The sequence below is a fragment of the Oncorhynchus clarkii genome, chromosome 31 (genome assembly GCF_045791955.1).
Source record: "Oncorhynchus clarkii lewisi isolate Uvic-CL-2024 chromosome 31, UVic_Ocla_1.0, whole genome shotgun sequence".
Lineage (NCBI taxonomy): Eukaryota > Metazoa > Chordata > Actinopteri > Salmoniformes > Salmonidae > Oncorhynchus > Oncorhynchus clarkii.
In genome coordinates, this window is record NC_092177.1 from 12,481,159 (window position 1) to 12,503,497 (window position 22,339).

At 44.2% G+C, this 22,339-nt stretch overlaps 1 protein-coding gene across 2 annotated transcripts in view; it reads left to right on the top strand.

The window, feature by feature from the left end:
- Positions 1 to 22,339, top strand: part of LOC139390632 (serine/threonine-protein phosphatase 2A 55 kDa regulatory subunit B beta isoform-like) — a 47,298-nt gene that overhangs the window by 8,081 nt on the left and 16,878 nt on the right. The window contains exon 1 of one of the 2 annotated variants that reach the window (XM_071137886.1): positions 12,587 to 12,656. The exons of the other annotated variant lie outside the window; for it this stretch is intronic. Within the exon in view, the coding sequence (XP_070993987.1) occupies positions 12,587 to 12,656 (70 nt within the window). Of the gene's footprint in view, positions 1 to 12,586; positions 12,657 to 22,339 lie in introns of those variants that run through there. 2 annotated transcript variants of the gene reach the window in all.

Sequence of the window (22,339 nt, forward strand, 5' to 3'; positions counted from 1 at the left end):
AATTATTATCCTGGAGGGACCGAGTGGTAATCTATAGGATTATAAAGGATTATCCTGGAGGGACTGAGTGGTAATCTATAGGATTATAAAGGATTATCCTGGAGGGACTGAGTGGTAATCTATAGGATTATAAAGGATTATCTTGGAGGAACCAAGTGGTAATCTATAGGATTATAAAGGATTATCTTGGAGGGACTGAGTGCTAATCTATAGGATTATAAAGGATTATCCTGGAGGGACTGAGTGGTAATCTATAGGATTATAAAGGATTATCCTGGAGGAACCAAGTGGTAATCTATAGGATTATAAAGGATTATCTTGGAGGAACCAAGTGGTAATCTATAGGATTATAAAGGATTATCTTGGAGGGACTGAGTGGTAATCTATAGGATTATAAATGATTATCCTGGAGGGACTGAGTGGTAATCTATAGGATTATAAAGGATTATCCTGGAGGGACTGAGTGGTAATCTATAGGATTATAAAGGATTATCCTGGAGGAACCAAGTGGTAATCTATAGGATTAGGATTGGTACTTTATCATCTATAACATGTATTAGCAGGCAGGCCTCGAGGATTGACGCTGTAAATAGTGGGATTTTAGTAAAAGTCAGAGCTTTCTTAAATAAATAATTCTCCCTCTGAGTGATAAGCAAATACTATTCAAAAGAGAGAGAGAGAGAGAGAGAGAGGGAGAGAGAGAGAGAGAGAGAGAGAGAGAGAGGCAGACTGCTAAACTAGGCTGTTTGTCCTGGCAGAGTGTGTGTGTAATCAGCTGTGCGTATGTTGTCAATGTCTTTGCATGTTTGTCCTGGCAGAGTGTGTGTGTAATCAGCTGTGCGTATGTTGTCAATGTCTTTGCATTTTCACATGTAATGCTAGTTTATGCCAGAAGGTGGTGCTGTACGATAAAATGTACTATGGTCAATGTTGAAGTAGCAGTCAAATCAAATTGTATTGGTCACATGGTTAGCAGATGTTAATGCGAGTGTAGCGAAATGCTTGTGCTTCTGGTTCCGACAGTGCAGTAATATCTAACAAGTCCCCAACAACTACCTTATACACACAAATCTAAAGGGGTGAATGAGAATATGTACATATTTTAACCTTTATTTAACTAGGCAAGTCAGTTAAGAACAAATTCTTATTTACAACGACAGCCTACTGGGGAACAGTGGGTTAACTGCCTTGTTCAGGGGCAGAACGACAGATTTTTATCTTGTCAGCTCAGGGATTCAGGTCTAGCAACCTTTCGGTTACTGGCCCAACGCTCCAACCACTAGGCTACCTGCCGCCCCACATATAAGTATATGGATGAGCAATGGCCGAGCGGCATAGGCAAGGTGCAATAGATGGTATAAAATACAGGATATACATATGATATGAGTAATGTAAGATATGTAAACATTATTTAATGTGACATTGTTTAAAGTGACTCGTGATCAATTTATTAAAGCGGTCAGTGATTGTGTCTCAATGTAGGCAGCAGCCTCTCTGTGTTAGTGATGGCTGTTTAACAGTCTGATGGCCTTGAGATAGAAGCTGTTTTTCAGTCTCTCGGTCCCAGATTTGATGCACCTGTACTGACCTCACCATCTGGATGATAGCGGGGTGAACAGGCAGTGGCTCTGGTGGTTGTTGTCCTTGATGATATTTTTGGCCTTCCTGTGACATCAGGTCCTGTAGGTGTCCTGGAGGACAGGTAGTTTGCCCCTGGTGATGCATTGTGCAGACCGCACCAACCTCTGTAGAGCCTTGCGGTTGAGGGCGGTGCAATTTCTGTACCAAGCTGTGATACAGCCCAAAAGGAACTTAAAACGTTCCACCTTCTCCACTGCTGACCCTTCCAGACATTCCCTACATGTGAGGCTGATCTGCTCTCTATGGCCAGACAACACAGAGACACACTCCACCACACGACTCAGTCTAGTGTGAACAGACAGACAAACGGCTAGAAGGACAGACAGGGGCAGCAGGTAGCTGCCCCCCCCCCCCCCCCCCCCCCCACACACACACACCTCTCTGATTCAGAGGGGCTGGGTTAAATGCAGAAGACATATTTCAGCTGAATGTATTCAGTTGTACAACTGACTAGGTATCTCCTTTCCCTTTCCAGACAGGCAGACTCACAGATAGGCTGGCAGGCAAGCAGACTATCACGGCCAGTCATCTTGTTCTATGCAGTCACTTAGAGAGATCAATTAACCCGTCTAGATCAATATTAGCTTTACAGCTTTACTCTGATGGTCCAATTAAACGAAGCCCAGAGAGTGTAAGTTACAGGCTGGATCAGCTCATTGACATGTTACTATTCAGAGAGGGAGGAGAAAGTATCTGTGATTTATCCTAGTAATAGACTGGAGGGTTGGAGGACTTACATTAACCCTGTTTACTTCAGATCCATAGACAATCACACTCTCTGTTCCCTCTAAGTCACATGTGTAAAACACAAGGCCCGCTGGCCAAATCCGTCCCCAGCAATGATTTGGGTTGTCAATTCATTTTGGCCCGCTTCCATAGAGTACCACAGTATAAGTCATAATACCCATAAAACTTAGCGGTCAAACAAGGAAATGGTCCCAATTGTTTTTCCACCATTCCTTTTTTCCCATAGGGGATTTTAGAAACACTTAAACTAAGGGCTGTGTTTTGTGTAGGCTCATCCTGGAGTGAGGTTTTGAGAACTGTGTAAATCTCTCTAGGACAAGGTGACTTTTATGTTTTCTAAAATTCCCTATGGGCAAAAAGTAATGGTGGAAAAACAATTGGAACCATTTCCCTGTTTGACTGTTAGGTTTTATGGGTATTATGACACCTCCACTGTGGGGCTCTATATTGTACTGACGTGATGCGCTGCACTACAAGTCACATCAAGCACCACCAACGGACTGCATGCCTAGTGGCAGTGCATTGCCACACCCATCTTACCAAACCCACACAAGTCAGACAGTGCACTATATCATACACTAAATATACAAAAGCATGTGCACACCCCTTCAAATGAGTGGATTAGCCTATTTCACTATTTCAGCCTCACCCGTTGCTGACAGGCGTCAGGTCATTCTACACACCCGTTGCTGACAGGCGTCAGGCCATTCTACACACCCTTTGCTGACAGGCGTCAGGTCATTCTACACACCCGTTGCTGACAGGCGTCAGGTCATTCTACACACCCGTTGCTGACAGGCGTCAGGTCATTCTACACACCCGTTGCTGACAGGCGTCAGGCCATTCTACACACCCTTTGCTGACAGGCGTCAGGTCATTCTACACACCCGTTGCTGACAGGCGTCAGGTCATTCTACACACCCGTTGCTGACAGGCGTCAGGTCATTCTACACACCCGTTGCTGACAGGCGTCAGGTCATTCTACACATCCGTTGCTGACAGGCGTCAGGTCATTCTACACACCCGTTGCTGACAATAAGAACATTTTACTGCCAATGTTTCTCCATAGACAAACATTGGCCTTAGAACGGCCTTACTGAAGAGCTGGGTGACTTTCAATGTGGCACCGTCATAGGATGCCACCATTCCAACAAGTCAGTTCCTCAAATTTCTGCCCTGCTAGAGCTGCCCCAGTCAACTGTAAGTGCTGTTATTGTGAAGTGGAATTATCTCATAGCAACAACGGTTCAGCCACAAAGTGGTAGGCCACACAAGCTCACAAAACAGGACCGCCGAGTGCTGAAGCAAGTAGCGTGTAAAAATCATCTGTCCTCGGTTGCAACACTCACTACGAAGTTCCAAACTGCTTCTGGAAGCAACGTCAACACAATAACTGTTCGTTGGGGGCTTCATGAAATGGGTTTCCATGGCCGAGCAGCCGCACACAAGCCTAAGATCACCATGCACAATGCCAAGCGTCAGCTGGAGTGGTGTAAAGCTTGCCGCCATTGGACTCTGGAGCAGTGTAAACTCGTTCTCTGGAGTGATGAATCACGCTTCAGCATCTGGCAGTCCTACGGACTAATTTGGGTTTGGCGGATGCCGGAAGAACGCTACCTGCCCGAATGCATAGTGCCAACTGTAAAGTTTGGTGGAGGAGGAATAATCGTCTGGGGCTACAGCATACAATGACATTCTAGACGATTATGTGCTTCCAACATTGTGCCAACAGTTTGGGGAAGATCCTTCACTGTTTCAGCATGACAATGGCCCCGTGTACAAAGTGAGGTCCATAGAGAAATAGTTTGTTGAGATCGGTGTGGAAGATCTTGACTTGCCTGCACAGAGCCCTGACCTCAACCCCATCGAACACCTTTGGGATGAATTGGAATGCCGACTGTGAGACATCACTAATGTCTGACATCACTAATGCTCATGTGGCTGAATGGAAGCAAGTCCCTGCAGCAATGTTCCAACATCTAGTGGAAAGAGTGTAGGCTGTTATAGTAGCAATGGGGGTGGGGGGGGGGGGGGGGGGGGCAACTCCATATTAATGCCCATGATTCTGGAATGACATACTTTTGCTAAATGTCCAATGCAAGTTTCGGTTCCAACGCGTCATTTCTGTAGCCTACAGAAAATGTCACCTAAAGTTCTCAAAAAGTTATAAGATAAAGGATTCACATGTGTGTATAACTTACTACTAAAGGACAATATGACACACAAGCGAGTATAAATTAGTCAACAGTTGAGTCATTTACTTCATGAAATTACAGCGTGATGGACTTGGATCTGTGAATTCAATGTCAATTGCACTGCTTTCGTGGGTCCGTTTACAGCGCGCGCAGCGGAGGGAAAGTGTACAGACCGATGCCACGGTCCTAGCTAGGCTACTAAAATGTTGCAGTCTGGCTTCGGTTTTTAAAGCCCGACAATGAACAACCAAGAAACAAAACCTGCAACAAAAAACCATGCAAAGAAGCACAACTCAACGTTTGAGTTGTAGCCTAGGCCAGCTACTCAACTAGGTCTACAAGACGTTTGAGTTGTAGCCTAGGCCAGCTACTCAACTAGGTCTACAAGACGTTTGAGTTGTAGCCTAGGCCAGCTACTCAACTAGGTCTACAAGACGTTTGAGTTGTAGCCTAGGCCAGCTACTCAACTAGGTCTACAAGACGTTTGAGTTGTAGCCTAGGCCAGCTACTCAACTAGGTCTACAAGACGTTTGAGTTGTAGCCTAGGCCAGCTACTCAACTAGGTCTACAAGACATTTGAGTTGTAGCCTAGGCCAGCTACTCAACTAGGTCTACAAGACGTTTGAGTTGTAGCCTAGGCCAGCTACTCAACTAGGTCTACAAGACGTTTGAGTTGTAGCCTAGGCCAGCTACTCAACTAGGCCTACAAGACATTTTCAGTTCACCATACAGCAATGCTGCATTCAACCGCACTGGTGATCCATTCAGTGGGTTCCAGGGTCACTCCAGAGCCCTTCCGTTCACCTTCACACTCCTGGGCCAGACTACACTCAATCATAGGACCCGCTGAAGAGATGAGTCTTCAGTAAAGACTTAAAGGTTGAGACCGAGTCTGCGTCTCTCACATGGGTAGGCAGACCGTTCCATAAAAATGGAGCTCTATAGGAGAAAGCCATGCCTCCAGCTGTTTGCTTAGAAATTCTAGGGATAACTAGGAGGACTGCTTCTTGTGACCGTAGCGTACGTGTAGGTATGTACGACAGGACCAAATCGGAGAGATACGTAGGAGCAAGCCCATGTAATGCTTTGTAGGTCAGCAGTAAAACCTTGAAATCAGCCCTAGCCTTAACAGGAAGCCAGTGTAGAGAGGCTTGCACTGGAGTAATATGATCACATTTTTGGGTTCTAGTCAAGATTCTAGCAGCCATGTTTAGCACTAACTGAAGTTTATTTAGTACTTTATCCAGGTAGCCGGAAAGTAGAGCATTGCAGTAGTCTAATCTATAAGTGAAAAAAGCATGGATTCATGAACTTGTTCTCAACTAGCCTACCTGGTTAAATATGCATATCCTAACTTCTGGGCCTGAGTAACAGGCAGTTTACTTTGGGCACGCTTTTCATCCGGACGTGAAAATACTTCCCCCTACCCAAGAAAGGTTAAAGAAGAGAAAGAAAAAGAGAGAGAGAGGCGCTAAGCTCCATTTTTACAAGACCGGGCCAAGCCACAGCCTCTGAAGACCGGGCTAAGCCACAGCCTCCGAAGGCCAGGCCAAGCCACAGCCTCCGAAGACTGGGCCAAGCCACAGCCTCCGAAGACCGGGCCAAGCCACAGCCTCTGAAGACCGGGCCAAGCCACAGCCTCCGAAGACCAGGCCAAGCCACAGTCTCCGAAGACCGGGACAAGCCACAGCCTCCGAAGACGAGGCCAAGCCACAGCCTCCGAAGACCGGGCCAAGCCACAGCCTCCAAAGACCGGGCCAAGCCACAGCCTCTGAAGACCGGGCCAAGCCACAGCCTCTGAAGACCGGGCCAAGCCACAGCCTCCGAAGACCGGGCCAAGCCACAGCCTCTGAAGACTGGGCCAAGCCACAGCCTCTGAAGACCGGGCCAAGCCACAGCCTCTGAAGACCGGGCCAAGCCACAGCCGCCGAAGACCGGGCCAAGCCACAGCCTCTGAAGACCGGGCCAAGCCACAGCCTCCGAAGACCGGGCCAAGCCACAGCCTCCGAAGACCGGGCCAAGCCACAGCCTCTGAAGACCGGGCCAAGCCACAGCCTCTGAAGACCGGGCCAAGCCACAGCCTCTGAAGACCGGGCCAAGCCACAGCATAATTTGCGGTGGGGGAGGGCCAATCATAACTGAGGAATTGAGTAGTACTGTGTGGCGTAAAGTCACAGAAAACCTGTAGCTACTGGTGGAAAAATAATTTCCAATCCATGAAATTCATAATTCTGTGTGTGTGTGTGTGTGTGTGTGTGTGTGTGTGTACAGCTTGCCATGTCCAAAATGGCAACCTATTCCCTACTTAGTGCACTACTTTTTGGAAGGGCTCTGGTCAAAAATAGTGCACTCTATAGGGAATAGGGTGCCATTTGGGCCTTAGAAAACAATCTTTATGATCTTCAGTCTTCTAATGTGAAATTAACAAGAAGTGTCAGCCTCTCCTGTTCAGTCCATTAACCCTTCTGTTACAGCATGTTGTGGATCCTGAACTGTATTGAGACAGAGAGGAGCGGAATGATGACGACATTTAATCAATCTTAATGGTCCAATTACACAGACAGCTTACGTAGTACTGCATAGCAATGGTTGCCGCTTCACCGGCAGTTACCTAGCAACAAGAGAGGTTACATACAGAGCACATTGCAGAATAGCTGTACTCATACAGCAATGACTTCATTAAACTGGAATAAATGTGTCACTTTTTTTGCTGTTAACTACATTGTGACTTTAAAAGAGGGGATTTTGACTATGTGTGTGTGTGTGTGTGTGTGTGTGTGTGTGTGTGTGTGTGTGTGTGTGTGTGTGTGTGTGTGTGTGTGTGTGTGTGTGTGTCTGTGTCTGTGTCTGTGTCTGTGTGTGTGTGTCTGTGTGCGGGTGTGTTTATGCATGCAAGTGTGTGCATAGCCTAAACACGTGTCTGTTAGTGTGCCCTCGAGGTCAGATAGGCTAACGTACTGATATTTCCATAGGGAATCATTTAAATCGACCAGTTTTCCTAGGAAAGGTTTCCACTAATCATAGAACATCCATCAATTTAAATGAATTCATTAATGGAGGGTGGAGGGAGAGAGCATTAGAAAAAGGGAGAGAGAGAGAGATGGAGGGAGAGAGCATTAGAAAAAGGGAGAGAGAGAGAGAGAGAGAGAGAGATGGAGGGAGCATTAGAAAAAGGGAGAGAGAGAGATGGAGGGAGGGAGCATTAGAAAAAGGGAGAGAGAGAGAGATGGAGGGAGAGAGCATTAGAAAAAGGGAGAGAGAGAGATGGAGGGAGGGAGCATTAGAAAAAGGAGGAGAGAGAGAGAGATGGAGGGAGCATTAGAGCGAGAGAGGAAGAGAGCAAGATTTGTAACCTGTTGCTATAAGAAAAGGGCAACCAGTGAAGAACAAACACCATTGTAAATACAACCTATATTTATGTTTATTTATTTTCCTTTTTGTACTTTAACTATTTGCACATCGTTAAAACACGGTATATACATAATACGACATTTTAAATGTCTTTATTGTTTTGGAACTTTTGTGAGTGTAATGTTTACTGTTAATTTGTTATTGTTCATTTCACTTTTGTTTATAATCTACTTCACTTGCTTTGGCAATGTTAACATATGTTTTCCATGCCAATAAAGCCCCTTGTATTGAATTTGAGAGAGAGAGGGAGACAGAGAGAGATGGAGAGAACATTAGAGAGAGAAAGGGAGAGAAAGGGGGAGATGGAGGCAACATTAGAGAGAGAGGAAGAGAAAGTGGGAGAGAGAGAGATGGAGGAAACATTAGAGAGAGAAGAAGAGAAAGGGAGAGAGAGAGAGATGGAGGGAACATTAGAGAGAGAAGAAGAGAAAGGGGGAGAGAGAGAGATGGAGGGAACATTAGAGAGAGAGGAAGAGAAAGGGGGAGAGAGAGATGGAGGGAACATTAGAGAGAGAGGAAGAGAAAGGGGGAGAGAGAGAGAGATGGAGGGAACATTAGAGAGAGAAGAAGAGAAAGGGGAGAGAGAGAGATGGAGGGAACATTAGAGAGAGAGAGAGACGGCATGAAGAGTAAACTCTGCTGTTAGTGACCGACGCCCTTCAGGCTTGATTTAATACACTCAACCACAACTACATATCCATATCTTTATCCCCCGTCCTGTCCCCCCGACTGGACCAACTACCTGGCCGGCCGGACCTAAAGAGTGAGAAAAGGGAAGGAGAGGAGAGGAGAAGGTGTAAGGGGAAGAGGGAAGGGATTTTTAAAAATATTGTGTTATTGACTGTACGCTTGTTTATTCCATGTGTAACTCTGTGTTGTTGTTTTTGTCAAACTGCGTTGCTTTATCTTGGCCAGGTCGCAGTTACAAATGAGAACTTGTTCTCAACTAGCCTACCTGGTTAAATAAAGATTACATTTTTTTTATATAAAAAAGAGGGGGTGTTAGGGGAGTGAGAAGTTGGATTCATTTTTGAAATGTTTTTATTTATTTCACCTTTATTTAACCAGGTGAAAATACAATATTTATGCTTATGGAAAACATATTTCACAGCGGTTTAGATGACACAATGATTTTCTACACAATACTTGCTTGTTTTATCACATTAACTGAAATTCAAATTTAACTATTAGAATTTTAGCAACCAGGAAATGGCTGAGCAATTTCTGCACAGTGCATCTTTAAGTTAAGGTTTGGGATAGGGTTAAAATAACAACCACAACAACAACACCATGAGTGTCCACAACGCCGTAGCAAAACACAAGCCTACTTGATGGTAATAGTGCTCACCGTTGCCCCTATGGGCGGGTTTTAAAGGCATCTCCCGACATCCTCGGGACATGGACGGATGTCCAATTTTGAAGTGAATCTTGAGCGACCTGGCTGCAAATGGGACCATGGATTACATGTATATTGACAAAATGCAGACACACACACACACACACACACACACACACACACACACACACACAGACACACACACACACACACACAGACACACACACACACACACACACACACACACACACACACACACACACACACACACAGACACACACACACACACACACACACACACACACACACACACACACACAGACACACACACACACACACACACACACACACACACACACACACACACACAGACAAACATGCACACATACACACACACACACATGCACACACAGACACAGACACACACACACACACACACACACACACACACACACACACACACACACACACACACACACACACACACACACACACACACACACAGACACACACACACACACACACACACACACACACACACACACACACACACACACACACACACACACACACACACACACACACACACACACGCATACACACACAGACAAACATGCACACATACACACACAGACAAACATGCACACATACACACACAGACAAACATGCACACATACACACACAGACAAACATGCACACATACACACACAGACAAACATGCACGTATACACACACAGACAAACATGCACACATACACACACAGACAAACATGCACGCATACACACACAGACAAACATGCACGCATACACACACAGACAAACATGCACGCATACACACACAGACAAACATGCACGCATACACACACAGACAAACATGCACGCATACACACACAGACAAACATGCACGCATACACACACAGACAAACATGCACGCATACACACACAGACAAACATGCACACATACACACACAGACAAACATGCACACATACACACACAGACAAACATGCACGCATACACACACAGACAAACATGCACACATACACACACAGACAAACATGCACACATACACACACAGACAAACATGCACGTATACACACACAGACAAACATGCACACATACACACACAGACAAACATGCACACATACACACACAGACAAACATGCACACATACACACACAGACAAACATGCACGCATACCACACAGACAAACATGCACGCATACACACACAGACAAACATGCACACATACACACACAGACAAACATGCACACATACACACACAGACAAACATGCACGCATACACACACACACACACACACACACACACACACATTGGGGATTATAAAGGGAAGTGTGTGTATGTGAGGGGAGGTCCCACTGGTGATTGATATTAGATCTAGAAAGACCCGGCACCAACTTCATCTAGTGGTTGCTCCACTCATCCTTCATCGTCTCTCTCTCTCTCTCTCTCTTTCTGTCTTTATTGCGCTCTCATTCCTCTCTCTCTCTCTCTCTACCTCCCCGGTCTCTCTTTCTCTCTATCTGTCTGTCCCTCTTTCTTTCTCTCTTTCTGTCTTTATTGCACTCTCATTCCCCTCTCTCTCTCTCTCTCTCTCTCTCTCTCTCTCTCTATCTTCCCAGTCTCTCTTTCTCTCTGTCTATCTGTCCCTCTCTCTCTCTCTGTCTCTCTCTATCTTCCCGGTATCTCTTTCTCTCTGTCTGTCTGTCCCTCTCTCTCTCTCTCTTTCTCTCTCTCTTCTTCTATTTATTCCCTCTCTCTCTCTGTCTCTAACTATTTTCCCCTCTCTCTCTCTCTCTCTCTCTCTCTCTCTCTCTCTCTCTCTGTCTCTCACTCTTTTCCCCTCTCTCTGTCTTTGTCTCTCTTTCCTCTCTCTGTCTCTCTCTTCCCCCCTCTCTGTGTCTCTCTTCTCCCCCTCACTATTTATTTCCTCTCTCTCTCTCTGTTTCCCTCTCTCTCTCTGTTTCCCTCTCTCTCGGTCTCTCTCTGTCTTTCTCTATTTATTTCCTCCCTCCCTCTCACTCTTTCTTCCTTCCTTTCTTTTCCTTCCTGTCTCAGTCTCTCTCTCTGCCCCACTTCCCTGATCCATATCTGTCATTCTCAGTCTCTCCCTCTGCCCCACTTCCCAACTCTCCTGATCCATATCTGCCATTCTCAGTCTCTCCCTCTGCCCCACTTCCCAACTCTCCTGATCCATATCTGTCATTCTCAGTCTCTCCCTCTGCCCCACTTCCCAACTCTCCTGATCCATATCTGTCATTCTCAGTCTCTCCCTCTGCCCCACTTCCCAACTCTCCTGATCTGTCTTCCTCTGTATCTTTAGCCTCTCCTCTCACCCTCATCACTCTCTCCCCTCAATGTATTCTCTCTCTCCTGATGTCTATAGGCCTTCAACTTTAACATGTATTACCTAAATCAGTGAGCCCATTCCTTACTGTCACCCGGGAAAAAAACTGGAACTGTACAATGTCATTCATTCATAATTCAAGATTTTCGGCGGTTGGAGTAAACGTCACAGCGAGCGTTCAAAACGCGTTTGCCGCGTGTAGTTTTGAAGATCCAGGCTGCGGCAATCTGTATTGGGAGGAGCTGGTGCTAAAGCGGCGCGTCAGTACCAGCGGCAGGAATACTGCCGAGTCCAAATGCGCATTAGAGTTCCTTCTGTTCGAGGAGAGAGACGATGAGGACTTTGCTTGGTGAACGAAAGGAAGGAAGAACGCGAAGTGGTACTCAACCGAGGAGGCTGGCAGAGAAACGGCGGAATGATTTTAGCCAGTCAGGTTTGACGCATAAACCTACTCCCGCCCCAGCCACACTGTTCGTTGGAGAGAGTCTTGCCTGCTTCAACTCAAATCCTCACCAGAGGAGATTTACAGAGGACTGCTGTCTGATTCACACGCCCGCATACATGGGAAAGGCAATGTCCTTGACCCATTCCACTGCATAGCAGAGGAGGTGGCACTATATGAAGACATTTTGTCCATTAGAAATTACATAGGCTATTTTCGTCTTTTTTTTTGTAAAGACACAATTGGATAGCTGTCATTCCACTATTTAATGCGCACCTAGACTTGGAAGGAAGTTGCCAATATGGCTCTTTGATCATTCCGTTATAGCTACCGGAGAGTTGGAGTCATGATGACAGCGCTCCCGCTGGTCTCGCCGCCCGCCTGCTGCTGATGGTAACGTCTAGGATGTCTTTTAACGGTCTCAGGATCCAGAACCAACCAATTTATCAATGGAGGAGGAGACTGACACCCCCAAGATCAACAACAGCTTCCTACGCGACCACAACTATGCCACTGAAGGTATGCATCGAGAAACAAGCTAGACTATTCTTCACCACATATGTACACTGCTCTGTTTATTTCATAGAGTATGTAGGGTAGCCTACACCGCTTGTACTTTAAAGAAGGCCGAGTATTCCGCATATCGGTCATGATGAGAGATTTATTGATTTATCCCCATCAGAAGAATACTTAGTGACATTATAGTGTCCCGACCCGGACACTTATCGATCTTGCGTGGTGTCATGTAGACTACCGATTGTTTCGGATGCGCATTTATGGAGTGTGGCGGTCTACTGGTCTGGCCTACTCCCTACCCACTGGGCACAAACTGGTTGAATCAACGTTGTTTCCACATAATGTCAATGGAATTACTTTGAACCAACGTGGAATAGACGTAACAGTCTGTGCCCAGAGCGGAGTCTCTCCTGCTCCATATTTAGGAACTGATAGAACCGATCTAGATATCTGTTCCACTGACTGACTGAATGAATGAATGGGCTATGCATGGTACGTGAAGCGGCCCTGAATGGGGGGGGGGGGGGGGGGGGTTTATCTGTGAGGTTGGATCATTCTAGAAAGTGTGACTGGATTCAGCACCATGGACAGAGTACAGCCTCCGACAGTGCTGTATTTTATCCCAGTGCCTGGCTGTGTCTGCCTCTCTCTGTCTGGCTAATTGATTAGTCCAGTGATTTACTCATATCATTAAGTCCCATCCTTAGCATGATCTAATTAACGATAGCCCCAGTCACTGATCACGTCTATTGATTAACCAGAACTAACTGATGCTAATGTAACTGATGCTGTGAGACTAACCAGTTGGAACCAGTCTGATCATGAGATATCTAACCACGTGAAGTGAAACAGAATGGTGAGCATAGTCCTCTGTCTGGTTCTACGAGGCTATGTGAAACCAGTCTCTGGTCCCCAATGGAAGGATGAATGGTAGCCCCTAGGACCCGTCTGAATATCCATCCCCTCCACCTCTTATCTCCCTGCGTCTCCTGCATCATACCTCCCTAACAGAGTCTCTTTTTGTCACTCAATTCAATGTCAAAGGGCTTTATTGGCTTGGGAAACATGTGTTTACGTTGCCAAAGCAAGTGGAATAGACAACAAGGGAAACATGTGTTTACGTTGCCAAAGCAAGTGGAATAGACAACAAGGGAAACGGGTTTACGTTGCCAAAGCAAGTGGAATAGACAACAAGGGAAACGGGTTTACGTTGCCAAAGCAAGTGGAATAGACAACAAGGGAAACGGGTTTACGTTTCCAAAGCAAGTGGAATAGACAACAAGGGAAACAGGTTTACGTTGCCAAAGCAAGTGGAATAGACAACAAGGGAAACGGGTTTACGTTGCCAAAGCAAGTGGAATAGACAACATGGGAAACGGGTTTACGTTGCCAAAGCAAGTGGAATAGACAACAAGGGAAACGGATTTACGTTGCCAAAGCAAGTGGAATAGACAACAAGGGAAACGGGTTTACGTTGCCAAAGCAAGTGGAATAGACAACAAGGGAAACGGGTTTACGTTGCCAAAGCAAGTGGAATAGACAACAAGGGAAACGAACAATTGAAATAAACAATCAGAAATTAACATTAAACATTACACTCACAAAAGTAGTAAAATAATATAGACATTTCAAATGTTATATTATTGGCTTTGTGCATTGTTGTAACAATGTTCAAGTAGTTGAATTATAAAAGGGAAAATAAATAAACAGATAAATATAGTTTTTATTTACACTGGTGTTTGTTTGTTCTCCACTTTTCTTGTGGTAACAGGTCACAAGTCTTGCCGCTGTGTTGGCACAATGTGGGGCATCCCGAGTGGCGCAGCGGTCTAAGGCATTGCAGCTCAGTGCTAATGGCGTCACTACAGACACCCTGGTTCGAATCCAGGCTGTATCACAACCTGCTGTGATTGGGAGTCCCATAGGGCAGTGCACAATTGGCCCAGCATCATCCTGGTTTGGCCGGGGTTATGGCCATCATTGTAAATAAGAATTTGTTCTTAACTGACTTGCCTAATAAAAAAATAAACTGTGATAGTATGGGATTTTATAAAGATTGGATTTGTTTTCAAATCACAATATGTGTGTGCAATCTATGTAAAATATACAGTATGTTTCTCCTTCTCTCTCTGGAGAAACATGAGACCTCTATAGACCGGCAGACAGGGAGGGAGGGTGGGGGTTAATCCAGATGGTAAATAAAGGCTTTAGAGGCCTGTCTGTCTCGTCCGTCTGGGGAGCTCATATGGAAGAGCCCTATCTTTGTGTTTTTATAGCTTCAATTTACAGTTGATCATCAAGCCTAATAACTCATTATAGAGACTTTGTGTGCATGTGTGCGTGCGTGTGGGTGTGTGTGTGTGTGTGCATATGTGTGTGTGTGTATATGTGTGTGTGTGTGTATATGTGTGTGTGTGTATATGTGTGTGTGTGTATATGTGTGTGTGTGTATGTGTGTGTGTACGTGTGGTCTAAGGGTTTTACAGCAGTATAGTTCAGTCTGCATCAGGGATCAGCTGGTAAGTGTCTGTGTTCAGTCTACACTCTGGCCTCACATCGTAAATCCACTATAACACACACGCTTATTGTTGTTTCATTGTCCAGAAGTTCTTTCATTGGACATGTATACCATGTGCATCCCGTACATACGACTAATAACACTAGAAACTTAAGTCCGAGCTGAGGTCAGATGTTGTGTTTGTTATAGTTCCCTCAGGCACTCACAGCTCATTTTAATGATGTTACATTTGAATGATGTCACACGCTGACCTTTAGTGTGCACCAATCCCACGCCTCAGTGGGTTGTGGGGGTGCTGTCCAAGAGGTGTTCCCATAGGGACCCATGTGATCATAATACCATTATGACTTGCAGGAGGTCAAACTGTAAATGTGATTTTGCTGATTGAGAACATCCTGTCATCAGTCACTTCTTGTCACCATGTTCTTAAACTGTCTCTGGCACATTCTACTAATACTGTTTTTCACTTCATGAACATTGGACGGACTGCGAGATGGAATTATATACTTTTCCCTGCATAATGGAGACAGATAGAAAGCTTAGGTTGTAATGGTTTTCCTGTGGTGAAGGAGAAGCAGACCAAAATGCAGCGTGGTGGTTATTCATGTTCTTTAATAAAGGAACTAGACATGAAATAACTAACAAAACAATAAATGTGTGAAAACCTAAACAGTCCTATCTGGTGCAAACACAGAGACAGGAACAATCACCCACAAAACCCAACACCAAACAGGCTACCTAAATATGGTTCCCAATCAGAGACAATGACTAACACCTGCCTCTGATTGAGAACCATATCAGGCCAAACATAGAACTAGACAAACTAGACATGTAACATAGAATGCCCACTCAGATCACACCCTGACCAACCAAAACATAGAAACATACAAAGCAAACTATGGTCAGGGTGTGACATAGGTGTTCATTTCATCACTCTGGGTTGGAAAGAAAGGCCTCCAGGGGCTGTGAAGACTGAGCAAAGGATCCTGGGAAAAATAGAAAATTAACATTCCAGCTGATTTGCATTCAGAAACATACAGATGATGTTGCTAATAGTTGCTAATAGTGATAGGATGGATGGCTCCTCGCTGTGTGTGTGTGTGTGTGCGTGTGGGGGGGGGGGGGGGGGGGGGGGGTTAATGGACTGTGATACTTCTGTTACAAGTCTTCATATCACCTCACACACACATCCATCCACCCCCCACACACACCCAGACACACTCAAACACACTCAGACACACATAAACACACTCAGGCACACACAGACACACCCAGACACACACAAACACACTCAGACATACTCAGACACACACAAACACACTCAGACACACACAAACACACTCAGGCATACTCAGACTCACACAAACACACTCAGGCACACACAAACACACTCAGGCACACTCAGACACACACAAACACACTCAGACACACACAAACACACTCAGACACACACACACACACACACACCCAGGCACACCTATACACACTCATACACACTCAGACACACACAAACACACTCAGGCACACACAAACACACTCAGGCACACTCAGACACACACAAACACACTCAGACACACACAAACACACTCATACACACTCAGACACACACAAACACACTCAGGCACAAACAAACACACTCAGGCACACTCAGCCAGACACAAACACACTCAGACACACACAAACACACTCATACACACTCAGACACACACAGACACACTCAGACAAACACAAAACTTTAAATAATTACAATTCGAGGAATGGAAGAACATATTTTGAAGGAGATTATTATAATTCTCTTCCAAATTCCAGTCTGAAGGAGAATTGTAGCTTTTAGAAATGGGGTCCGAATATTTTGTAGCTTAAATCATTCAAACGTCAAATACTTATGAAGAGAAAATAATCAACAATAATCAACATGCCACAAAAAACACTAGAAACCACCATAGTGCTAGAAACCACACTATAGACAACCACCATAGTGATAGAAACCACCGTAGTGATAGAAACCACACTATAGACATCACCATAGTCATAGAAACCACACTATAGACAACCACCATAGTGATAGAAACCACCGTAGTGATAGAAACCACCGTAGTGATAGAAACCACACTATAGACAACCACCATAGTGATAGAAACCACACTATAGACAACCACCATAGTGATAGAAACCACACTATAGACAACCACCATAGTGATAGAAACCACACTATAGACAACCACCGTAGTGATAGAAACCACACTATACACAACCACCATAGTGATAGAAACCACACTATAGACAACAACCATAGTGATAGAAACCACACTATACACAACCACCATAGTGCTAGAAACCACCGTAGTGATAGAAACCACACTATAGACATCCTCCGTTGTGATAGAAACCACACTATAGACAACCACCATAGTGATAGAAACCACACTATAGACAACCACCGTAGTGCTAGAAACCACACTATAGACAACCACCGTAGTGATAGAAACCACACTATAGACAACAACCGTAGTGCTAGAAACCACACTATAGACAACCACCATAGTGATAGAAACCACACTATAGACAACCACCGTAGTGATAGAAACCACACTATAGACAACCACCGTAGTGCTAGAAACCACACTATAGACAACCACCGTAGTGATAGAAACCACACTATAGACAACAACCATAGTGATAGAAACCACACTATAGACAACCACCATAGTGATAGAAACCACCATAGTGATAGAAACCACACTATAGACAACAACCATAGTGATAGAAACCACACTATAGACAACCACCGTAGTGATAGAAACCACACTATAGACAACAACCGTAGTGATAGAAACCACACTATAGACAACCAGCGTAGTGATAGAAACCACACTATAGACAACAACCATAGTGATAGAAACCACCATAGTGATAGAAACCACACTATAGACAACAACCGTAGTGCTAGAAACCACCATAGTGATAGAAACCACACTATAGACAACAACCATAGTGATAGAAACCACCATAGTGATAGAAACCACACTATAGACAACCACCATAGTGATAGAAACCACACTATAGACAACCACCGTAGTGATAGAAACCACCGTAGTGATAGAAACCACACTATAGACAACAACCATAGTGATAGAAACCACACTATAGACATCCACCATAGTGATAGAAACCACACTATAGACAACCACCATAGTGATAGAAACCACACTATAGACAACAACCATAGTGATAGAAACCACACTATAGACAACAACCATAGTGATAGAAACCACACAACCACCATAGTGATAGAAACCACACTATAGACAACCACCGTAGTGATAGAAACCACCGTAGTGATAGAAACCACCGTAGTGATAGAAACCACCATAGTGATAGAAACCACACTATAGACAACCAGCGTAGTGCTAGAAACCACCGTAGTGATAGAAACCACACTATAGACAACCACCATAGTGATAGAAACCACACTATAGACAACAACCATAGTGATAGAAACCACACTATAGACAACAACCATAGTGGTAGAAACCACACTATAGACATCCACCATAGTGATAGAAACCACACTATAGACAACAACCATAGTGATAGAAACCACACTATAGACAACCACCATAGTGATAGAAACCACCGTAGTGATAGAAACCACACTATAGACATCCACCATAGTGATAGAAACCACACTATAGACATCCTCCGTTGTGATAGAAACCACACTATAGACATCCACAGTAGTGATAGAAACCACACTATAGACAACAACCATAGTGATAGAAACCACACTATAGACAACCACCGTAGTGATAGAAACCACACTATAGACAACCACCATAGTGATAGAAACCACACTATAGACAACAACCATAGTGATAGAAACCACACTATAGACAACAACCATAGTGATAGAAACCACACTATAGACAACCACCGTAGTGATAGAAACCACACTATAGACAACCACCATAGTGATAGAAACCACACTATAGACAACAACCATAGTGATAGAAACCACACTATAGACAACCACCGTAGTGATCGAAATCACACTATAGACAACAACCATAGTGATAGAAACCACCGTAGTGATAGAAACCACACTATAGACAACCACCATAGTGATAGAAACCACACTATAGACAACCACCGTAGTGATAGAAACCACCGTAGTGATAGAAACCACCGTAGTGATAGAAACCACCATAGTGATAGAAACCACACTATAGACAACCAGCGTAGTGCTAGAAACAACCATAGTGATAGAAACCACACTATAGACAACAACCATAGTGATAGAAACCACACTATAGACAACCACCATAGTGATAGAAACCACCATAGTGATAGAAACCACACTATAGACAACAACCATAGTGATAGAAACCACACTATAGACAACCACCATAGTGATAGAAACCACACTATATACATCCACCGTAGTGATAGAAACCACACTATAGACAACCACCGTAGTGATAGAAACCACACTATAGACAACCACCGTAGTGATAGAAACCACACTATAGACAACCACCATAGTGATAGAAACCACACTATAGACAACCACCATAGTGATAGAAACCACACTATAGACAACCACCATAGTGATAGAAACCACACTATAGACAACCACCATAGTGATAGAAACCACACTATAGACAACAACCATAGTGATAGAAACCACACTATAGACAACAACCATAGTGATAGAAACCACACTATAGACAACCACCGTAGTGATAGAAACCACACTATAGACAACAACCATAGTGATCGAAACCACACTATAGACACCCAGCGTAGTGCTAGAAACCACACTATAGACAACCACCATAGTGATAGAAACCACACTATAGACAACCACCGTAGTGATAGAAACCACCGTAGTGATAGAAACCACACTATAGACAACAACCATAGTGATAGAAACCACCGTAGTGATAGAAACCACACTATAGACAACAACCATAGTGATAGAAACCACCATAGTGATAGAAACCACACTATAGACAACCACCATAGTGATAGAAACGACACTATAGACAACCACCGTAGTGATAGAAACCACCGTAGTGATAGAAACCACACTATAGACAACCACCATAGTGATAGAAACCACACTATAGACAACCACCGTAGTGATAGAAACCACACTATAGACAACCACCATAGTGATAGAAACCACACTATAGACAACCACCGTAGTGATAGAAACCACCGTAGTGATAGAAACCACACTATAGACAACAACCATAGTGATAGAAACCACACTATAGACAACAACCATAGTGATAGAAACCACACTATAGACAACCACCATAGTGATAGAAACCACACTATAGACAACAACCATAGTGATAGAAACCACACTATAGACAACCACCATAGTGATAGAAACCACACTATAGACAACCACCGTAGTGATAGAAACCACCGTAGTGATAGAAACCACACTATAGACAACCACCATAGTGATAGAAACCACACTATAGACAACCACCGTAGTGATAGAAACCACCGTAGTGATAGAAACCACACTATAGACAACAACCATAGTGATAGAAACCACACTATAGACAACAACCATAGTGATAGAAACCACACTATAGACAACCAGCGTAGTGCTAGAAACCACACTATAGACAACCACCGTAGTGCTAGAAACCACACTATAGACAACAACCGTAGTGATAGAAACCACACTATAGACAACCACCGTAGTGATAGAAACCACCGTAGTGATAGAAACCACACTATAGACAACCACCATAGTGATAGAAACCACACTATAGACAACAACCATAGTGATAGAAACCACCATAGTGATAGAAACCACACTATAGACAACCACCGTAGTGATAGAAACCACCGTAGTGATAGAAACCACACTATAGACAACAACCATAGTGATAGAAACCACACTATAGACAACCACCATAGTGATAGAAACCACACTATAGACATCACCGTAGTGATAGAAACCACACTATAGACAACCACCGTAGTGATAGAAACCACACTATAGACAACCACCGTAGTGCTAGAAACCACACTATAGACAACAACCGTAGTGATAGAAACCACACTATAGACAACCACCGCAGTGATAGAAACCACCGTAGTGATAGAAACCACACTATAGACAACCACCATAGTGATAGAAACCACCATAGTGATAGAAACCACACTATAGACAACAACCATAGTGATAGAAACCACCATAGTGATAGAAACCACACTATAGACAACAACCGTAGTGATAGAAACCACACTATAGACAACCACCGTAGTGATAGAAACCACCGTAGTGATAGAAACCACACTATAGACAACCACCATAGTGATAGAAACCACCATAGTGATAGAAACCACACTATAGACAACCACCGTAGTGATAGAAACCACCGTAGTGATAGAAACCACACTATAGACAACAACCATAGTGATAGAAACCACACTATAGACAACCACCATAGTGATAGAAACCACACTATAGACATCACCGTAGTGATATAAACCACACTATAGACAACCAGCGTAGTGATAGAAACCACACTATAGACAACCACCGTAGTGATAGAAACCACCGTAGTGATAGAAACCACACTATAGACAACAACCATAGTGATAGAAACCACACTATAGACAACCACCGTAGTGATAGAAACCACACTATAGACAACCACCGTAGTGATAGAAACCACCATAGTGATAGAAACCACACTATAGACAACCACCGTAGTGATAGAAACCACCATAGTGATAGAAACCACACTATAGACAACAACCATAGTGATAGAAACCACACTATAGACAACCACCGTAGTGATAGAAACCAGTCTTGGTTTGCGTATTTGTTTCGTTAGAGCTGTCGGGAACAAACCAGTTGGATGTTGAGAGACGTATCCATCTCTAGGTTATTTAGAGAGCTGTAGTCTATCCTAAATCCAGGCAGATCAGATGCATGTGTTTCAGTAGGAGAGGAGGGGGAATCACAGATGTAGTTGTCGGTCTGTGTTACAGTCTAGAAACACAGAATCTTGTTTTGGATGCTTGATGTGAGAGATGTATTGGTTTTAGCTCATTTCAGTGGCTGAGGAGCCAAATGCACTGGACTGGTGTCTAGGAGCTTGGCTGTGAAACTATTTGACTTGGATGTGTGCAT